General features: G+C 45.8%; 2 protein-coding genes across 3 annotated transcripts; one reads left to right on the top strand and one right to left on the bottom strand.

The window, feature by feature from the left end:
* Positions 1-753: 753 nt before the first annotated feature.
* Positions 754-7,929, top strand: LOC127157468 (KH homology domain-containing protein 4-like). Of its 2 annotated transcripts, none has more exons than XM_051100728.1 (14): positions 754-905; positions 2,868-3,063; positions 3,144-3,260; positions 3,342-3,421; positions 3,497-3,549; positions 4,462-4,643; positions 5,633-5,841; positions 5,914-5,974; positions 6,051-6,108; positions 6,544-6,731; positions 7,131-7,211; positions 7,330-7,376; positions 7,501-7,580; positions 7,717-7,929. In XM_051100728.1, exons 1-14 carry the CDS (start codon positions 889-891, stop codon positions 7,845-7,847), a joined length of 1,500 nt encoding a protein of 499 aa, XP_050956685.1. In that variant the 5' UTR covers positions 754-888; the 3' UTR covers positions 7,848-7,929. The 2 variants fall into 2 exon arrangements, with proteins under 2 accessions (XP_050956685.1, XP_050956686.1); XM_051100729.1 differs by lacking the exon at positions 754-905 and adding an exon at positions 1,203-1,880.
* Positions 7,926-17,389, bottom strand: LOC127157467 (fibronectin type III and SPRY domain-containing protein 2). Its single transcript, XM_051100726.1, has 13 exons — positions 17,223-17,389; positions 16,565-16,807; positions 16,400-16,495; positions 16,088-16,321; positions 15,971-15,993; positions 15,392-15,513; positions 14,512-14,670; positions 13,765-13,899; positions 13,527-13,677; positions 12,450-12,583; positions 12,220-12,352; positions 11,972-12,148; positions 7,926-8,269 (listed from the first exon to the last, which is right to left on the bottom strand). The coding sequence occupies exons 2-13, from the start codon at positions 16,784-16,786 to the stop codon at positions 8,017-8,019; spliced, it is 1,839 nt and encodes a 612-aa protein (XP_050956683.1). The 5' UTR covers positions 16,787-16,807; positions 17,223-17,389; the 3' UTR covers positions 7,926-8,016.
* Between the last annotated feature and the right edge of the window lie 1,918 nt (positions 17,390-19,307).

The following is a 19,307-nucleotide window of genomic DNA, read 5'->3' as shown; positions in this document are numbered from 1 at the left end:
TTACATTTGATCATCGGTTCAGATCAGTGTTGTGGTTTTTGAGCTCCAGCGTGAAAGCGCTTCTCTAGCGAAATCAAGTTCTTATCGAAACTTGGTCAGTGGCTGCAGAAGCGTCTCTGGTTCTGTTTGTGTGCAGTGATTCTCCTGAAAACCCATCCTGACGATAACGGGTGCGTTCTGTTTGTGCAGGGCTTCTCACAACACACAATGTTTCCAAACATTTGCACAGAAAACAGCATTAAGACAAGTGTGACAGCGGCAAGGAGAATCGCTCCAGACGAGGAAACCCTGAGAGGATCCAGCCCGCGCTCGTCTCGCGTGAAGTCGCCGACCGGATATTCTGAAATCGGGCCGTCTCATCTTCGGACGGTAAACCGCATTCAGGGCCATCGGGCTTGTCGTGAGAATTCAGTAACAAATAAATGAAGCTCTTGAAGGTGAGTGACGTTCTGCTGGATGATTCCATAACGTTTAGATAGAAATGCAGAGCTGAAACTGACCTCTGACCTTTGACCTTGAGGCTTGTGGCGCTGATATTCACTCCACAGTCTCTGGCAAGTTTAAAACTGAATAGCGATAAAACCTTTAAAGTGTAATTCACAACACTTGAGAGAATCTAAACACAGCTTACTGTGTGTCACCGATGTAAACGCGATGGTTTCTCCAGTCGTATCGATTTCACGCATTCGACGCACTTCCGCCTGTCGCCGGTAGGCGGCGCTGGAGGAGGCGGAGCTCCGCTGAATATAAGAGCAGAAGAACAGACGCTTGACGTGACTTCCGTTCGAGGCCTCGCGCCGAGTGTGTTTGTGAATCGATGGACAGACTTTGGGATTAAAGCTCCTCGTCGGTGTCCGGTGTCCCGCGACTGAAGCTCCGACCGCCGCGATGGCGTCTGGGTCACCGTGAGTGCGTTTGTTCAGATTCTCCCGCCAGAAGAGAAACTTGAGTCCGGTTGATTGTTTCTGTCTAGACAACTCGGATTCAGCTCAAACACAGCAGTGTCTTTAATCAGGTCCGGTCAGTTCGGACAGAGCTGTAGATCGGTGTCGCTTTTGCCTCATTGATCTGATGTGAGAACAGCCGTTAAAAGAAAAAAATTCCACTTCCGGAACAAACATTGACAGGTAATGTTCTCACCCCATTGTCATCCAAGATGTTTATATCTTTCTTTTTTCAGTCGTAAAGAAATGATGTTTTTTGAGGAAAAATGCTGAAAAGTTTTCTCCATATAATGGACTTCAGTGCTGTCCGTGAGTTTGAACTTCCAAAATACCGTTTAAACTGCTGTAAACGATCCCAGCAGAGGAAGAAGAGTCTTATCTAGCGAAATGATTGATTCAATTAAAACACTTAAAACTGTACACATCTTTTTACATCAAACGCTCGTCTTGTCTCCTCTGTGATGTGTATCTGTGGTTCAGTACAGTTTGAGTTTGTCGAAAAACTGGCAGCTCATTTTTTTTCAGCTCATTTCACCCCAAGCGTGTGCAAACGCACTGTCTCCTTCCCTCCTGCGTTCACACCAGACGCGAATGAAGCGTTAAGCGCGAGCGATTTACATGTTAAGTCAATGCAAAGACGCGAATAGACATCCTGCGGCGCGAATGGAGCGTTTGACGCGTGAACGCGTGATTCGCGCGAGTTGAAAAATCTGAACTTTGGCGAATATTCGCGCCGCGTTAACCAATCAGGAGCTTGCTCTAGTAGTGGCGTGATTAGCGAGCGGAGGCAGAAATCCCAAGCAAAAATGGAGGACAAAATCATTATCGCTGTATGTGGACACCCGGACCTGTACGATACTTCTTCATACTTCTATAAAAACAGGAATAAAAAGGATCTTGCTTGGAAGAAAGTGAGTGAGGAGGTCGGACAACCTGGTAAGTTATAAAAAACTCAATTTTCAAACTTTACTCAATTTGAGCTATATATATTTATATACATATTGAGACTACAAGCTAGCTAAAGCTGGCAAATTGAGCTTATTCTGAGTTATGCCTGGCAGAGGACGCTCCCATGACGCTGAATTTCACGCGCCAGTGAAGCGAGTAAACTCAAAATGTTCAAGCGTCCAACTACGCGCGAATAGCGCGATTTATTCGCGCAAGTCGCGTCTGGTGTGAACGCACAGTTACAGGGAACCGAGGTTACATCCCTAACCGGAGACGTTTTTCCACGTATAAGTATATAAATAAATAAATGTTATTTATTTATTTATTTATTTATTTTTAAGAAAATAACTGATTGTTTCGCTAGGTAAGACCCTTCTTTCTCGGCTGGGATCGCTTAGAGCTGGGGTGCTCAACCCTGATCAAACACACCTGAACCAGCTCATCAGGATCTGAAGGAGCACTTGATCATTACAGACAGGTGTGTTTGATCAGGGTTGGAACTGAACTCTGCAGGAAGGTCGATCTCCAGGAACAGGGTTGAGCCCTGAGTTGGAGTCATTTGAAGCCGCATTTAAACTGCGTTTTGGAAGTTCAAACTCAAGGGCACCATTGAAGTCCACTATAGAGGGAGAAATCCCGAAATGTTTTCTTTAAACACAGTTTCTTTACGACTGAAGAAAAAAAGACGAACATCTTGGTTGACAAGGGGGTGAGTACATCACCTGTAAATTTTTGTTCTGGAAGGGGACTTTTCCTTTAAAATTGGTTTAATAGTGGAGGACATGAAGACAGACTCTCTCAGCGCTAGAGCTCTGTTGATACTCGCCTCCTACAGCAAACACGTGTGGTGATGAGAACAGGCCGAGAGCGAGAGTCTGCCGTGGCCTACGAGCACCACACACACTCTCTCACACACACACGTAAACACACGTGTCAGACTGTCACAGTGTTCATGATGTTCTTTGTCTTCTGCAGGTGTGTGAACAGCAGATGGGATCGGCCCAAAGCGGACGTCCTGCCGAATGAGTCCCGCGGTACCGTCTCGTCGCCCGCAGACCCGTCGGAGCCTCCGCAGGGCGGCGTGGAGATGGCGGCGGTGATGGCGGCTAAAATCAACGCCATGCTGATGGCCAAAGGCAAACTGAAACCGCTGCAGCCGCTGCCCAGTAAAGTACTGACCGTCCCGCAGTCACACGTCCCACGATGCCCTGCTGTCGCTTTGTGAGCTCACGCGTGTTTGTCTGTTTGCAGGCGCCGCCTGCCGCTCTTCCTGTCGCCGCAGACGAGCTCATCTTGGCTGAGGTCGACATAAACGACGTGCCGACGGAGTGCAGGAATCTGCTGACCAAAGGCAAAACTCAGGACGAGGTGCGTGACGCGCGTACACACGCGTGACGCTGGCGTGCGTGTCTGCAGGCGAATGTTGACTCTCTGCTGTCTGTGCTGTAGATCGGTCAGCTGAGCGGCGCGGTGGTGTCCACTAAAGGCCTGTACGTGAGCGACGCAGACCGGAGCGCCGGCGCAGGCGTGTGCGTAACACACACTCGCACGTGATACCGCACATGTGTCGTCTGCTCTCTCACACGCTGTTTCTGTGTGTTTAGGACGAGACCGCTGTATCTGCACGTGCAGGGCCGCCGTCAGGAGGACGTCAACAGTAAGTTCTGGAGTGCAGTCTCTGCTGCTGCATCACTTTACAAACACAACAGCTTTTTGTTGGTTAAAGGAGAAGTCCACTTTCAAAACAAAGATTCACAGACAATGTACTCACCCCCTTGTCATCCAAGATGTTCATGTCTTTCTTCAGTCGTAAAGAAATTGTTTTTTGAGGAAAACATTTCAGCATTTTTCTCCATATAATGGACTGATGTGGTGCCCCGAGTTTGAACTTACAAAATGCAGTTTAAGTGCGGCTTCAAACGATCACAAATGCCGTTGTAAACGATCCCAGCCGAGAAAGAAGGGTCTTATCTAGCAAAACCATCGGTTATTTTCAAAAAAAAAATACAATTTAAATACTTTTTAATGTCAAACGCTCGTCTTGTCTTTCTCTCCCTGAACTCTGTGTATTCTGACTCAAGACCATTAGGGTATGTCGAAAAACTCCAATTGTATTTTCTCCCTCAACTTCAAAAATCATTTCAAAATCATCCTACATCGCTGCAGAAGTACAGACACAGTGTTTACAAAGTGAACATGCAAAGAAGATCAAACACCTTCAACAAAAAAGGTAAAACGGCGATATAGGACAATTTTGAAGTTGAAACGACTGGATTTTGCACATGAAATTTTTCACAGAGACTAAATGTGAGACGGGCGTAAAGTTAAGATAGCTCACAGCTCACAGCTTGCATTCATAAACGGCTCTTATTTTACAGGAAACTGCAAGAAGAGCCTGTTTTAGAGCACATTACACAACTTTTCATGAGTTTGATTTCTTACACTACAGACATTTGTGTAAACCACATCACGTTTATAATGATCATCACTGACTCACTACTGGTAATGTGCGTTACCGCCGCTGATGTTGTGATGGAGCGAAACTAAACAGGAAATTGTGTTCTGTCAGAGGCAGTGGCCAGAATAAAGGAGATCATCTCTGAGGACGTCCTGCGCTCATCGGGTGGACAGCAGCCTGTCGTGATGCCCACCGTACCGGTGTACCGGCAGACCGTCACCGCCGCTCCGCTCCCGTCCGCTGCACGTGCTCCCGCCATCCCCGGACACAAGCCGGCCCCGCCACACACAGGGGTAAGACAGACAGACAGAGAGAGAGAGAGAGAGAGAGAGAGAGAGAGAGAGAGAGAGAGTGTGTGTGTGTGTGTGTGTGTGTGTGTGGAGGTTAAGAAGGCGGGGCCTCCGAGCCTGTGGTCTCTGCTGATACACGCCTCCTATAGAAACAGCAGCCAGAACGACTCCAGCCTACAGACGGAGGTCAGAGTTCACTGCGCCCGCTGACACACGTCTGACCGTCCCACCCTGATCCTGACATGAACAATCGTGTCATTACAAACCTGTGATGCAGTGTTACATCTGCTGAAACTCTCAAACTCCTTCAGCTGCTGCTATGAAATTCTGAAACAAATGAGAGATTTCATTCTGTAACACTTCAGATTTCAGTACGTCATGTGATTCAGAAGCACGAGTCTCGTGGGTTCTGATCCACTGATGCATCATGTTCACCGTCACTGCGTGTGATCGATCTGCGTTCGTTCGTTCGTTCAGACGGCAGTGCTTTTGTTTTGTTCTGCTCGTCTAGTTTGTGTCAGACTGGTTTGGAATGACATGATGTTCATTCGGTGTTAATTTGATTCCTTTTCACAGTGAGTTCAGTCAGCAGAACCTGATGATGATGATGATGATGATGATATATGAACTGTAGGATGATGTGTGTTTCATTGACTGCAGTAACCATAGTAAGGACTGAATGTGCTGATGGGATATCAGCACCTCATCTCTAACGCTCAAGGAGTTGCTCATGTTACTGTTGGTGAAATTTGTATAGTGTGTAGGTTAATGTTTTTTTGCACACAAGACTTTCAGAGCGCGCACACACACACACACACCTCGCTGTAGTTTAGACCACATTCACCCTGCAGCGCGTCTGCTTTCAGATGGCGACACGCGTGCCGTTCCGCCCGATCTTTACCCAGAAGCCCCCAGCGCTAGGCGTCAGGCTGTCAGCTATGATGACGTGTTTGGAGGCGGAGTAAATGACTGTGGCGTCTTGTTGGTTGCAGAGTTTTGTGCACACTAAGATATTTGTAGGACTGGACCAATCGCAGCCGTCCTTTAACGTGAAAGAGCGTGTGGAGGGGCCGTCCGGCTCGTACCTGCAGCACATTCAGTCTGAGACCGGCGCTCGTGTTTTCCTCCGAGGCAAAGGCTCCGGCTACATCGAGCAGGCGTCCCGCCGCGAGTCCTTCGAGCCGCTCTATCTGTACATCAGGTAAAGCTCCGCCGCTCGCTTCTACATGCTTCTGTGATCACGTGTGTTTCTGAACGCATCTGTGTCTTACAGCCACCCGAACGCCGTGGGACTGGACGCAGCCAAGAAATTGTGCGAGAATCTCCTGGACACGGTGAGTGTGTGTGTGCGCGTGTTTGTGCGTGTTCTGCATCGAGCGTGTGTGTGATCAGTCTGTTGTTGTTGTTCAGGTGCGGGCGGATCACACACGGATCATGTCGTCGTATCCCTCCACAGCTTCTGCTCCAGGTGTGTTTTCTCTCCTGCTTGTGTTCTGAACTGAATTCACCATGTTTACACAGAAAACGGCTCATTCCAGGGCTTTTGCAGGAGTTCATGTTTTAAACAGCTTTTTGCTGTGTGTAAACGCAGTGAAGGTGACCTCAAAGTGATGTTTCTGAAACACTGTTTAGTTCAACTGATATAAAAACTTTGACTTTTTTAGGCTGCTGTCACTTTAAGACTGAATGCACTGACTGAATATACTGACTCTCGACTGTTTGTTAGACATAAGCGTCTGTTTTAACACTAGTGAAAGAAGGCACTCCATTAAAGGTTTTTGTGCTCAGAGTGTCGTGTAAAGGAGTCTTTGAAACGGACGGCAGCAGTGTTTGAGTTTTTGTTTTGGGTCATCATGAAGTTTATCTGTGTGCCGCTGAACTGAAGCGCTGTGTTTTTGTTCAGTTTACCCGACACACGGATACTCTGCAAATAACAGCTATGGCGGTCAGTCGTGGTACGGCTACCCGAGCTCCTATCCCACGTACCCCGGTGCCTTCTGGAACAACTCCAGCGGTGCGTCTGACCAATCACAGCTGAGCAGCGGTGCAGTGCGGTATCCGGTGTGCAAACAGAGCGCCTTCCTGCTGCGGGTGAGAGTCACTGCTGTCCTGAACGCTGACGACACCAGCCGCTCACTAACTAAAACAACTCTGTGTGTGGTCTTGTTTTTATGTCCTGGTGGGGACCTAAACCTGAATACACACAGATTCGCAGGGACTCGTGTCACCTGGGGACCTAAATTGAGGTCCCCGTGGGAAAACAAGCTTACAAATCATACAGAATGAGTTTTTTTGAGAAAGTAAAAATGCAGAAAGTTTTCTGTAAGGATTAGGTTTAAGGGTAGGGTTGGGGTAAGGAGATAGAAAATACAGTGTGGACCGTACAAAAACCGTTGCGCCTACAAGGATAATAAACCAGACGTGTGTGTGTGTGTGTGTGTGTGTGTGTGTGTGTGTGTGTGTGTGTGTGTGTGTGTGTGTGTGTGTCAGGATGAGGATGCAGCGTCAGATGGAGCAGACAGTGACTCCAGTCCAAAGCAACACTATGCAGAAGAGGAGCAGAAAACACAGGTGTGTGTGTGAGACTGATAGTGACAGTGTCAGATTGTCAGTATGAAACTCACCTGTGTGTGTGTGTGTGTGTGTGTGTGTGTGTGTGTGTGTTTTTTTTGTTTTTTTTTCTCTGCAGATCTCCACAGATGTTTCGGTGAGCGACGTCAGTGCAGACGACAGCAGGTCTGCATTTGTTCTGTTTCTGTTCAGTCATGTGCTGTAACGTTTGTCTGGGTTTAGGGTTGAGGATGGGTTAGTTATGGATCGTTAGAGACACTTAAAGTGACTTGATGTTTCTTGTGTTCAGGACGTTGATGCCGCCACCAGCAGCTCCAGTCAGAAAGAGACCGAGAGAAGAGCCCTGCAGTAAAGCCCTCACGCACACAGACACGTGTGTACACACACACACGCACACACACACGCACACACACACACAGGGTTTTCAGTTGCTGCCACTAGCAAGTCTTTTGTTCTTGAACCTGCAATGAAGAATGACCTCATGAAGTCTTTTATCTCTCTGCAGCTCAACAACAGCTGATGAAGAAGAAGATTCCAGAAGATTCCAGCAACTCCTCTGGACTGGTTCCGTATGGAGGAGATTCATCGGATGAGGAGGAGGAGCGCATGCGCGGCGGGAATAAGAGCGCCATCTGAACGCTTTTTAATTGAACACGTTTTACTGGCATAATTGATGTGGAACTGTTCCTATGGAATAATAAAAGAAATAAATACCACACAGATGCTGGCGACTCGTTTATTTAGCTCGAGAATCAGCTCCGATATCCACGTCTTCGTTTTTCGCAGCACGTCCTGTTCTCGCGGGTCACGGCTGCGTGACGTACGCCGGCGCCGTCATGCCGGTGCGGAGCGTCAGCGCTCCAGGATTATCCAGCGCGAAACACGGGTGAACGTAATGCAGGAAGTGGCAGCTGAAGGTGTAGAGGTGCTGCCGCAGCGCCGCGTTGTAGAAGGAGAGAATCCCGCGGCCGTAATCGAGGAACACGCCGATCCGCAGCGGCTGCACCGTGATACGGATGTCCGGCGTCCAGCCGTTGTGCAGGAACTCGTATTTGTGCCTGCAGGAGGAGAAACGAGCGTGTTCACCTGGAGACCAAACGTTCAGATAGACACTGTCACCGGTTACGCCGGTTTCACACTGGATGCGCGAGCAGAGCAGCAGCATCACGCGCTCATTGTGCGTCACTGGCAGCGTTTGTCGCGCGCAGCTGAACCGCGGCGAGCGTCGCTCATTCGGTCACGCTTTTCGGGTGTTCTCCGACAACTGTCATGTGCTTTGGTTCATGGTATAGGCAACATGTGATGCGGTCGTGTTCCTCTCTGTCCTACATTAAACGCATCATTTATAAAAAAAAAAAAAAACTCATTTGTTACTACTGTAAATATATATTAAATTATTATGCGATCTCCTTCACTGCTTTTAGAATCTTAACTTTTTTAAAAATGGTTTTGTTTCTGTTTTTTTAGAATGTTTACATTTTAATGACAGAGACTATTTATTTATCGATTGATTTTTATTTATCAAAATGAGCAGAAAATAGTAACTTTGCTAACGCGGTTGTTTTTAACAAGTATTAATATTTATTAATAACATTATTAAAAAAATATATACATCAAATTTATTTTGCCCCACGCTGGTGAGCCTTTTACCCCGTGATTGTGAAACACGAAACTCACATGATGTTACAGTAAAATTGTTATTTTTCATGTTAATCAGGTCAATTTTGATGAAGAACAATGAACTGTGGTTTTAATCCAGTGTAAGATCGCGGTACTGCCGCTTCTGCTCCGCTGCTGTGAATGATCTGATCCGTTAACACCAGCGCTGCTCACGCGTGCAAACCGGCGTTATACTAATCATGACGCTTTGGGTTAGTTTTACTTATTCCAATACTTTCCTTGTGGCCTGACGCATGAGGCTCGATTAGTTCCGGGTTTAATGAAGGCCCGCCTTCCGAAAAAAGAAATGTGTTGTGATTGGTTAGCTGTACCACTGCGTTGTGATTGGCGAACAGTTTAGACGGTGTTTCAGCACGGCCACGCCCCTTGACAAAGCAGCAAGTTCCGGGTACAACTGTTAGCGCAAGCTAGATTAAAATGATTCTTATGTTTTAAATATGGATATTTTTCTTACAAAAACACATCAATTCACTACAGGAGGCCTTTATTTATTAAGGCCTATTATTGGACTTGTTTTGGACTGATGAGGAGAAACACCCGTCTATGGCGTTCTAAAGCTTGGGAGTGCTAGGATACTTTTTTTTAAAAATATAACTCTGATTGCATTTGTCCGAAAGAAGGAAGTCATATACACCTAGGATGCATGGAGGGTGAGTAAATAATACGCTACAGTAGGGTCGGGTCCTATCATCACCTTGAGATCGCCAATACATGATATCATCATGCTAATGTATTTAATTATTTCATTGCCCGAAACCAGCTCCAGCATAAGACTAAAAGCAGCCTAACATCATCAAAGAACATCATCACTGATTAGCCTAGCCTATTCTAGAGCAAGTTCATGCAGTTTAAAAAACACTCACGTTATAAGTGAAGTTATCTAGATTGTATGATCCATGAATCTCTCACCACACACTGCACACGTCTGCGGCGCGTTACGGCTCTGAAGCGGCCACTCTAGTCAATGCTTGTGTTTATATCCGCTGTGCTGCGGCTCGTTGAATCGGTTCTCCGCGCTGCATCGCTAAAGTTAGGCTAATCCCCCACCTCATCTCTACCCTCCCTCCAACAATCGAATTTCCATGGGCGGGATTTACCATAATGATATTCTGATGGACCACGTTGTGACATCATTGCATGCGGAAAACAAACGGTGTAGTCCACAGGAAATGTTTGTTGAAGTTCAAGGGATTTTTTTTTATAAACAAAATATCTCCCTTTGGACTGGACTTTGAGATTTGTAACTTTGTAGATCTTTTTTATGCCCAAACTAGTGTTGTCAAAAGACCCGGTACTTCGGTACCAAGTCGGTACTAAAAAAAATTCAATGTTACGGTACCAGGTTTTCTTAAGTACCGGTGGTACCGAGCACCCGGTCAACCCGGTTCTTGCTGCGCTATGTGAAAAGTGCGCAGTTGCGTCTTCTTCATAAAAGCACAGAGACACGGCGACCGGCGGCTGCTCTGAATCCGCTTGTTGAAAAGAAAGGAGGAAGGAGCCTCGTGTGGAAATATTTTGTATTTGCGGCTGATGACAAGGGCAACATCATAGATCATCAGAAACCCATCTGCAAACGGTGTTATCGAAGTTCTCTCTCAAAAGGAGGAAATACATCGAACTTAATAAAACACCTCAAAGACCGACACCAAGATTTAATGAAAGTTCAAGCAGGTAAGTTTTAATTTAATTTTATATTTAGAGCTTCTGTTATAAAAATTATACGTTAAATAAACATCGCCATTTGCTTAGTTAATCGTTAGCATAAGCGCGGCTAATGCTAACGCGAGAATTAGAATAAACTTCTTTATTAAGTGTTTAATGCTCCTATAGCGTTTATTAAAAAAAAAAAAAAAAAAAAAACAGGACATGATAGTGTACTATTTTTACACACCTGAGGCTTTTAAATGACCTGTGTAGCTAAAATATGTGTGTTAGAGAACAAATGTACAGATGTATGGTTAATGCCTTAAAATCGGTCCATCAGAAAAGCAGTTCTAGGCTATGAAATATAGTTTGCGCAGTTTGATTAAATAAAAGTACAGTCAGATACAGTCCTGTATAGTTTGGTAAAAGATACTATTCATTAACATGACTTAATATATTATCTAACATAAATTTACAGTGAGTGAACATTAATTAATGTGTGTGAATGTTGTTTTATACAAACATTCGATCGTTCATGTTTGTTCATTGTGCGTGAAATAATGTCAACAGATACAACTTTTAATTTAAAATAAATTATGAATACATTTTGAAATTAAGAAGAATAATTGCTATGTAACACTTGTTTATTAAGTCATGTTAAATGTTATCTTTTTGTAAAGTGTTTTTAATACTACAGTTTCCGTCTGTGTAACATTGATATCTTACACTCAGTATAAGTAATCTTATCTTGTTATTTACTGAAAAGTTATATATAAAGTTCTGTTTAGCTGGTGTCAATCTAATATTGCATTTAGTCAGACTCAGCCCATTGTTTTACTGAAGTATATTATATTTTCCTTTTACAGCTGCAGGCTGAAGAAGACCACAAACCAAACTCCTAAGCAGACAATGGTTCCAGATGCTTTTGAGCAGCAGAAGTACGACAAAAAGGCAAGAAAACTGAACCGAGCTGTTGCTGAATTCATATGTATGGATTAAGTGCCAGTTTATACAGTGAAAAATGGGGATTCCAGCAAATGCTTCATCACCTCAGCTCAAAATACCAGCTTCCAAGTCAAAACTTTTTTTGTGTTTTGATTTGGTACCGAAATTGGTACCGAGAGCCGTGGATTTTCACTGGTATTGGTACCGAATACTGAAATTTTGGTACCGTGACAACACTAGCCCAAACATACACACCACACACTGACTAAAGTTCAAAAAGTGAAAAAGCATAATAGCTCCCCTTTAAATCCAGCGTCTCTCATGATTCCTAGAGCCTTCATGAAGATTAGTGTAAAATCAGGCGTAGTCTTTTATGTAAATTCTAATGTAAATTCATGACATTTCAATTTGACATTTACACAGTTTCTGTTAGATGAATTAAACAATGGACGTTTGCCGTGATTCTGTGAGTCGGAGCTCGTGCGACGCACCTGGACGGCGTGAGGATGTGTCTCATGCACCAGGACGTGTTGTTCCCGCCCAGGTAAGAGTTGCGCTGCGTGTCCTCGTACGCCACGCCCACGCGGAACTCTGCGCTCTCGTCCACCTCGATCTCCCAGTAATACTGGCCTCTGATGGGCACCAGGTCGCCCAGAACCGCCACACACCTGCAAGAGACACAGCGTTACGCAGCTGCCGTGAGACCCGAAGCGTCCGTCCTCGCCCGCTGCCGCCTGACCTGTTGAAGGTGTTGTCGCTGAAGGTCATGTGACTGATGGGAAGATCTTCATCCAGGTAGAACATGGTGAGGCCGTCGGCTGACAGCGACAGGCTCGGATGCGCCGTGTCTTCCAGCAGGTGGAAAAACGTACCTGTACAAACACACACACACACACGTACGCCTCACAAGTGAGCGTTCATCACACAGCGACACTGTGTTCATGGCCGAATGTTAGGTGTGTTGGGAACCTGTGGTGGAGATGTCGATGGGTTCGCTCCTGTCGCTCGGACCGCCGATGTTCACGGCCCTGATGTGGATGACGTAGCGCTTCCACGGCTGCAGCTGCACCAAACACTCGCAGGACGGGATCGCCACGATGGACCTGCCGGAAGAAAGAGCCCAGACGGGTTACAGTCGACTCCACGTAGATATTTTACTGCATGTGAAAAGTGTCACTCAGGTAATCGGACCGATCTCCAAAATCGGTCTTACAGCAAACTCTGCAGCAGGTGCTCTGGATGATGAAACGGTCACCGGGTTCAACAGTGTTCACAGGTTAGTGACATCAAATCTTTGGCGTTTTTAGTTTAGTTGGGTTAGCTAGTTGCCCTCCAGTCCCACTTCTGCTTTGTTTTCTGTGAAACAATCAGGACTCAGGTTTTGGACAGACCACGTCTTTAAATGATTTGTTTCTGACATCACTCTGTTATTACGGTATGGACTATTTCTATTAAACTCACCCTAAATGAAACAACCTGTGGTCGGTTCATTCACGTGTAAGTGGGTGATTTAGTCGAATAAAACTTGCCGACGCAACCTCCTGGAGAATATCCAGCCAGAGTTGTTCGGCGAAACAACAAATCGCCCAGATCTGGCGCCCTGCGACTTCTGTCTTTTCCCAAAACTACAATTACATTTGAAGGGGGCTGAGGTGTCATGGTCATGTGTACAAAGCTACACATCCTCTTTGATAAATGTTTCTATATGACAGGGCTGGATACTTTCCGCACGGCCCTCGTACCTGCTTGATCAGTGTTTTGTTTTGATATGAAAGTGAACGCAGACTAAATTGTCATACAAACTGTGACTGTGTAACTTCATTAGACTTGGAATATGGATTAATTTCACACCGTCTTTGTTCTTTTTGCAGCTAGAAATTTTTGGGTCCCACTGACTGTCACAAAATGGGCAGAAGCAGCTGAAAGGTTCTTCAGAGCGTCTGCTGTCTTGGGCAGAAAGTGCTACGCTTTGAATGACGTGAGGGTGAGTACATGACGACAGAACGGTCATCTCGTGCGTCTGCGACGTGAGTGAAGTTCACTGACTCGGTCGCGGTGCCGCCGCCGTCTGCGCTGGTCTCGTGAAACTCCAGCGTGTACGACTCCACCGGGTTCGTGTTTCCAGAGTCCCAGCGGATCAGCGCCGCGTCCAGGCTGCTCACACACTGCTGCGGCTTGATAACCGGAGGAGAAGGAACTGCAGATCGACACACACACATATACACACATATACTGTTACACACTCATCGACTACAGCGGTGCTCTGCAGGAGAAAGGCACGTACCCGTCATGTAAACGGCCCTCTCGCTGGCCGGGCTGATGCCCGTGGTGTTGGTGGCCGTCACCCAGAGCTCGTACTGAGCGTTAGGAAGCAGATCGGACACCGTGCAGTGCGTCTCCTTCACCTTCAGCTGAGACACTGCAAACACACACACACACACACACGCATGTTTGTTTTTGTAAATTTGGGGGGACTTTCCATAGACTTCTATAGATTTTATACTGAACAAAGCGATATTGTCTGTCCCCTAACCCAACCCTAACCCTAAACCTAACCCTCACAGAAAACATGTTTGCATCGTTACACTTTCAGATAAACAGCATTTACTATTTTTATCATTTTTTAACATTGTGGGGACCACAGGCCAAACCAGGACTTCTCAGCTCTGGCGCTCGAGGTCCACTTTCCTGCCGAATTTTGCTCCATCATTGATCAAACTCAGCTGCCTGTAACTCGATTAGTTGGTTCAGGTGTGTTTGATCAGTGTTGGAGAGATAAAGTCTGTAGGAAAGTGGACCTCAAGGTCCGGGCCTGGAAGCCCTGGTCTAAACCCTAACCCCAACCTAAACTCTAAATTAACTTTAGAGTTTTTAATAATTAACATTATAGAGGTGCTGGCACATTCTGGCAGATTGAGCATTAGGGTTTGCTGCAGTCAGATCCATCTGTGATCTTTCAGTCTTCTCAGTGTGTTCAGTTGACCGGTGGGGTTTGCGTCTAACTGGTTTTGTTAGTAAATGACGCGTTTACCCTCCTGCGGCGTCTCCATAGTGCAGTCGTCAGAGATCAGACGCCAGTACAGCTCATAAAACTCCACGGTGTCGTCCGAGAACAGACTCCAGCACACGTGCAGCGACGTGTCCGTGGCAGAGTTGGCGATCTGAGGATTCATAACCGGAGCCGACGGAGCTGCGCACACACACACACAGAGTCAAATACACCTGTACAACCTGCTCATATTCTACAGTTTTGTATCTTTTTATTTTGTAGGACTTATCTGTGCACTACTCAGTCTGTTTTTGCTTTGCTGCAGTTAATCATCTGAAGCTGAACACATTTGCACGAAGAGCAGTGGAGATCAGGGCAGAGCGAGTGTATGGCATGTGAAAGGAAGAGCTCAAGCTCTGACGTGTGTTTTAATAAGTCTACTACTAGTTCTGCTGCAGGTCAGAAATCACAATCACACCAGTGCTAAATTAATGAAGCCATAAAAGTGTCTTAGCTTCATTAGGAAAATAAACAAACGTGATCCCTTTCGTGTAAGTGGCTGTTAGATGCTGGCGAGAGCTTCATTTACTCTTTATATTCACACAAGCTGAATATTGGTCAAATAGTATTCCTCTCTTTATCAATTACTCGGTCAAGTCACTGGAGGCAGAGTCACGTCATTTTTCTTATTGTGCCTCTAGGAATTTGTTTAGCAAATCTAAAGATTTCCATCATAACTTATTTACATGACATCTTGCATATAAAGATGATCTACTTCATGTGAGTGTGTGTTTTAAGGCACATTTTAGACGTTTTATTTGCGTCTTGTTTTTATCCAGCATTACTATGGCATAAAAATACGTCGATGGAAACCCAGTGAATGTAAAAATAAACGAGCAGCATCCAACGGGCGGCGTCTGACCTGGAAGAACGTTCATGGAGTCCATCATCTGTCTGACGTCGGACAGATCCGTCGTCGGCACGTCGAAGTCCAGAGACGCTCCCAGCTTCAGATCCACTTCCTCTCTGGCGAACTGCTCGACCCTGATTGGACAGAACATTACAGAACATCCCAGATCCTCTCAGATCATGATGCGGTGCGCTAATTCTGTCTTTTAGGGTTAGCAGAGTTAGCGCTCATCGGGCCCGATGGACGTAGCGTCCGATTCGATAGAAGAGAATGTCAGTATGATAAATATCACTGTGGCACTGACACACGACATCAGGTCAAGAGTTATCTCTGATTATCAGACGCTGTGATTACAGACGGAGGACGAGCACTTAGAAAGCACCTGCTGCTCAGATGTGCTTGGTTCACACGTGTTTTGTGAACAGTCGGGATGCGGCACACGTGAATATGCGGAAACGTGAACGAGAGTCGCGGTGAACCCTAACATCCCCTCGCTGTATGGAAAGGGCATCACAAACATCCCCACACGGGTTAGGAACGACACGAAGGCAGTGATGATAACCAGACAAACCACACACCGCATCTACTCACCTCTTCAAAACTGGCACGACAGCCTGTCAATCAGAGAGGGAGGCGGGTCAAACACTCCACAGCATTCAGACAGCGTTTGATTGCGTGATTTGTTTTAAAGCGCTGATGCGCTCTGACCTGCAGGAAGGCGCGTTTGTCTCGTCTGCGGTGAACCTCCTGCGCGCCCTCGATGAGCTCTTTGGACGCGTCCAGCGTTCGGCCGCACCGCAGCAGCTGACCGTACAGACGCTCCAGCTTGTCGTTCTTCTGCTCGTCCAGCGCCGCGGCTCGCGCCTCGTTCCTCTGCGAAAGCGCCTGCAGGACTTCGTTGTAGTGCTGCTCCAGATTCTGCTCCTGACGGCCGAAATTCTCCTGCAGACACACACACGTGCAGCGTGAAACACCCCCCGAACCCTCGTGTCGCAGCAGAGACGACGCACGACTCCGAACCTCCACGGTGATGAAGATCTCCTCCAGGTTACTGGCGAAGTTTTCCATCTCGACGACCTTCTCGCTCAGTTTGCTCCTGCTTTTGGACAGCTGATCCTGGAAAGCACACGCGTGGCGTCACACACGGCAGAAGTTGAGATCGCGTGTTAGTGAATCTGCGCTCACCTTCATCTGCTGCGCGGCGGCGGCGAGCGTGACGAGCGCGTGAGGAGCGTGCGCCGCCGCACCTCTGCGTGTGGGAACGCTGCAGTCACGGCAGAAGACGTCGGGAGACTCCTGCAACATCACAAACGCATCTTCATCAGCCGCCTCCTCCTCCTCCTCCTCGCTGGCCGTCAGCTCCTCCGCGATCACATCCAGACGACCTCTGACCTCATACGCGTCCATCCTGACGCCCGCAGCGGATCTCTGTCAGAAACACATCGCTCACGTTCACTAGTTGAGTCGTTTACGGTCATGTCGTCTGCTGATATCTCGCTTGTTCTGTTCTGTGTGTGTGTGTGTGTGTGTGTGTGTGTGAGAGAGATCTGATTTGAAGTGAACTGAATCAACTCAACTCAGCTGTGTGTGTGTCTAACTTAATATTATTTATAATGACCACAGACTACAGCTCACGTAAAATACACTTAGACAAAGTAAGATGAAGTTTTGTTTTGTCTTTCTTCAAGAAATTTTGTCACAAAATCTGCCCACAGGTCACACACACACACACACACACACACACCATGACCTTCACAGCCATAAACAGGCCTAAACAGTCGTTGTTTTCTTACATTTTGCTTCACACAGAAATCATCCAAGTAATAAAAGCGGTCATAAATACCTGCTGGTTGTCGGTCGGTTCGGTGTCGGTGTGAGAGTGTTTCGGCGCAGGCGCATCGAGCTCCGATCAGACAAAAATAGAGCGACAGATCGAATATCAGCAGCTGCTCAAAAAAACCCCACGAGTCACGACAGAAAGAAGAAGCGGCGCTTCATGTCATTTACCGATCACACATCCGGTTCTTCAGTCGGTGCCACTATCAAAATATAAACATTTCTATGTAATTATATTATTTATATTTGGACTTCAGACACGTAACAGTTTATTTTTAACATTCACATTTTACACATAAATCATAAATGATCTCGCTTTATTATTATAGTAAAAGTGTAGTAACCATGTTTTTCGGCGCGTTGATTGCCATCTGTATCATCACAGTTTTATTATATGGTGAAACTGTGGTAAGTGTAGCAAGACCACGGTTGATTTGTGGTTACTGTGGTTTAACTATAGTCCATAACCCATGTTTTGTTTTTTTTGTTTTTGTAGCAAAACCATGGTTCATTTTCGAAAGGGAGCCCACGGCATCTTCATATTCTTATTCACTTTAAATGACCGCAGTAAAGATAGTTTGCGGTTTGATATTCGGATTTCTTTTGGCTATAAATACACAACGCGCTGTCATAAACATGCAAATAATCCCGAATGTGGTTCTCCATGATTTGTGAATTCTGGTGATGATGTGCCTTTTGGCCGAAATTTTATTTTATTTTTTCGACTCTTAATTTTATAATGCTTATAGCCCCGAAAGTTGGAAACTTAGCAGACTGAAACCAGTGTCATGTGAACCAGCTTGATCTGTGAATTTTTTCACAGCAAAGCTCTTGTCCGTAACCCCCTTGGTAAGTCCGCTATAGTAAGGAATGTGAAAAATATGCGCTCTTCATGTTTAACGTATTTTGCCATTAAACACGCAGACTGCTCAAATACAAAAACATTGTTTTTAAGTCAAACTCGATTTGTGAAAACTTTCACAATCGCTATTTATTGCGTAACAGTGTTCCTAATGCTCTGCTCTCTTTTTCTTCTATCAGTACTGGTCAGCTGACCCTTCCCTGAGTCATATTATTCACTATTCTGATCTGTGAAAACTTTCACAGTTCAGTACTGGTCAGCTGACCCTTCCCTGAGTCATATAAATCACTATTCTGATCTGTGAAAACTTTCACAGTTCAGTACTGGTCAGCTGACCCTTCCCTGAGTCATATTATTCACTATTCTGATCTGTGAAAACTTTCACAGTTCAGTACTGGTCAGCTGACCCTTCCCTGAGTCATATTATTCACTATTCTGATCTGTGAAAACTTTCACAGTTCAGTATTGGTCAGCTGACCCTTCCCTGAGTCATATTATTCACTATTCTGATCTGTGAAAACTTTCACAGTTCAGTACTGGTCAGCTGACCCTTCCCTGAGTCATATTATTCACTATTCTGATCTGTGAAAACTTTCACAGATCAGTACTGGTCAGCTGACCCTTCCCTGAGTCATATTATTCACTATTCTGATCTGTGAAAACTTTCACAGATCAGTACTGGTCAGCTGACCCTTCCCTGAGTCATATAAATCACTATTTTGATCTGTGAAAACTTTCACAGGTTAGTACTGGTCAGCTGACCCTTCTGTGGGTCATGTAAATCACTATTTTGATCTGTGAAAACTTTCACAGGTTAGTACTGGTCAGCTGACCCTTCCCGTAGTCATATTAATCACTATTCTGATCTGTGAAAACTTTCACAATTCAGTACTGGTCAGCTGACCCTTCCCTGAGTCACTAACATCACTATTCTGATCTGTGAAAACTTTCACAGTTCAGTACTGGTCAGCTGACCCTTCCCTGAGTCATATTATTCACTATTCTGATCTGTGAAAACTTTCACAGTTCAGTATTGGTCAGCTGACCCTTCCCGAGTCATATTATTCACTATTCTGATCTGTGAAAACTTTCACAGTTCAGTACTGGTCAGCTGACCCTTCCCTGAGTCATATAAATCACTATTCTGATCTGTGAAAACTTTCACAGATCAGTACTGGCCAGCTGACCCTTCCCTGAGTCATATTATTCACTATTCTGATCTGTGAAAAC

This window comes from Labeo rohita, unplaced genomic scaffold (genome assembly GCF_022985175.1).
Source record: "Labeo rohita strain BAU-BD-2019 unplaced genomic scaffold, IGBB_LRoh.1.0 scaffold_108, whole genome shotgun sequence".
Taxonomy (NCBI): Eukaryota; Metazoa; Chordata; class Actinopteri; order Cypriniformes; family Cyprinidae; genus Labeo; species Labeo rohita.
This window is presented reverse-complemented; position numbering and strand designations above follow the sequence as displayed.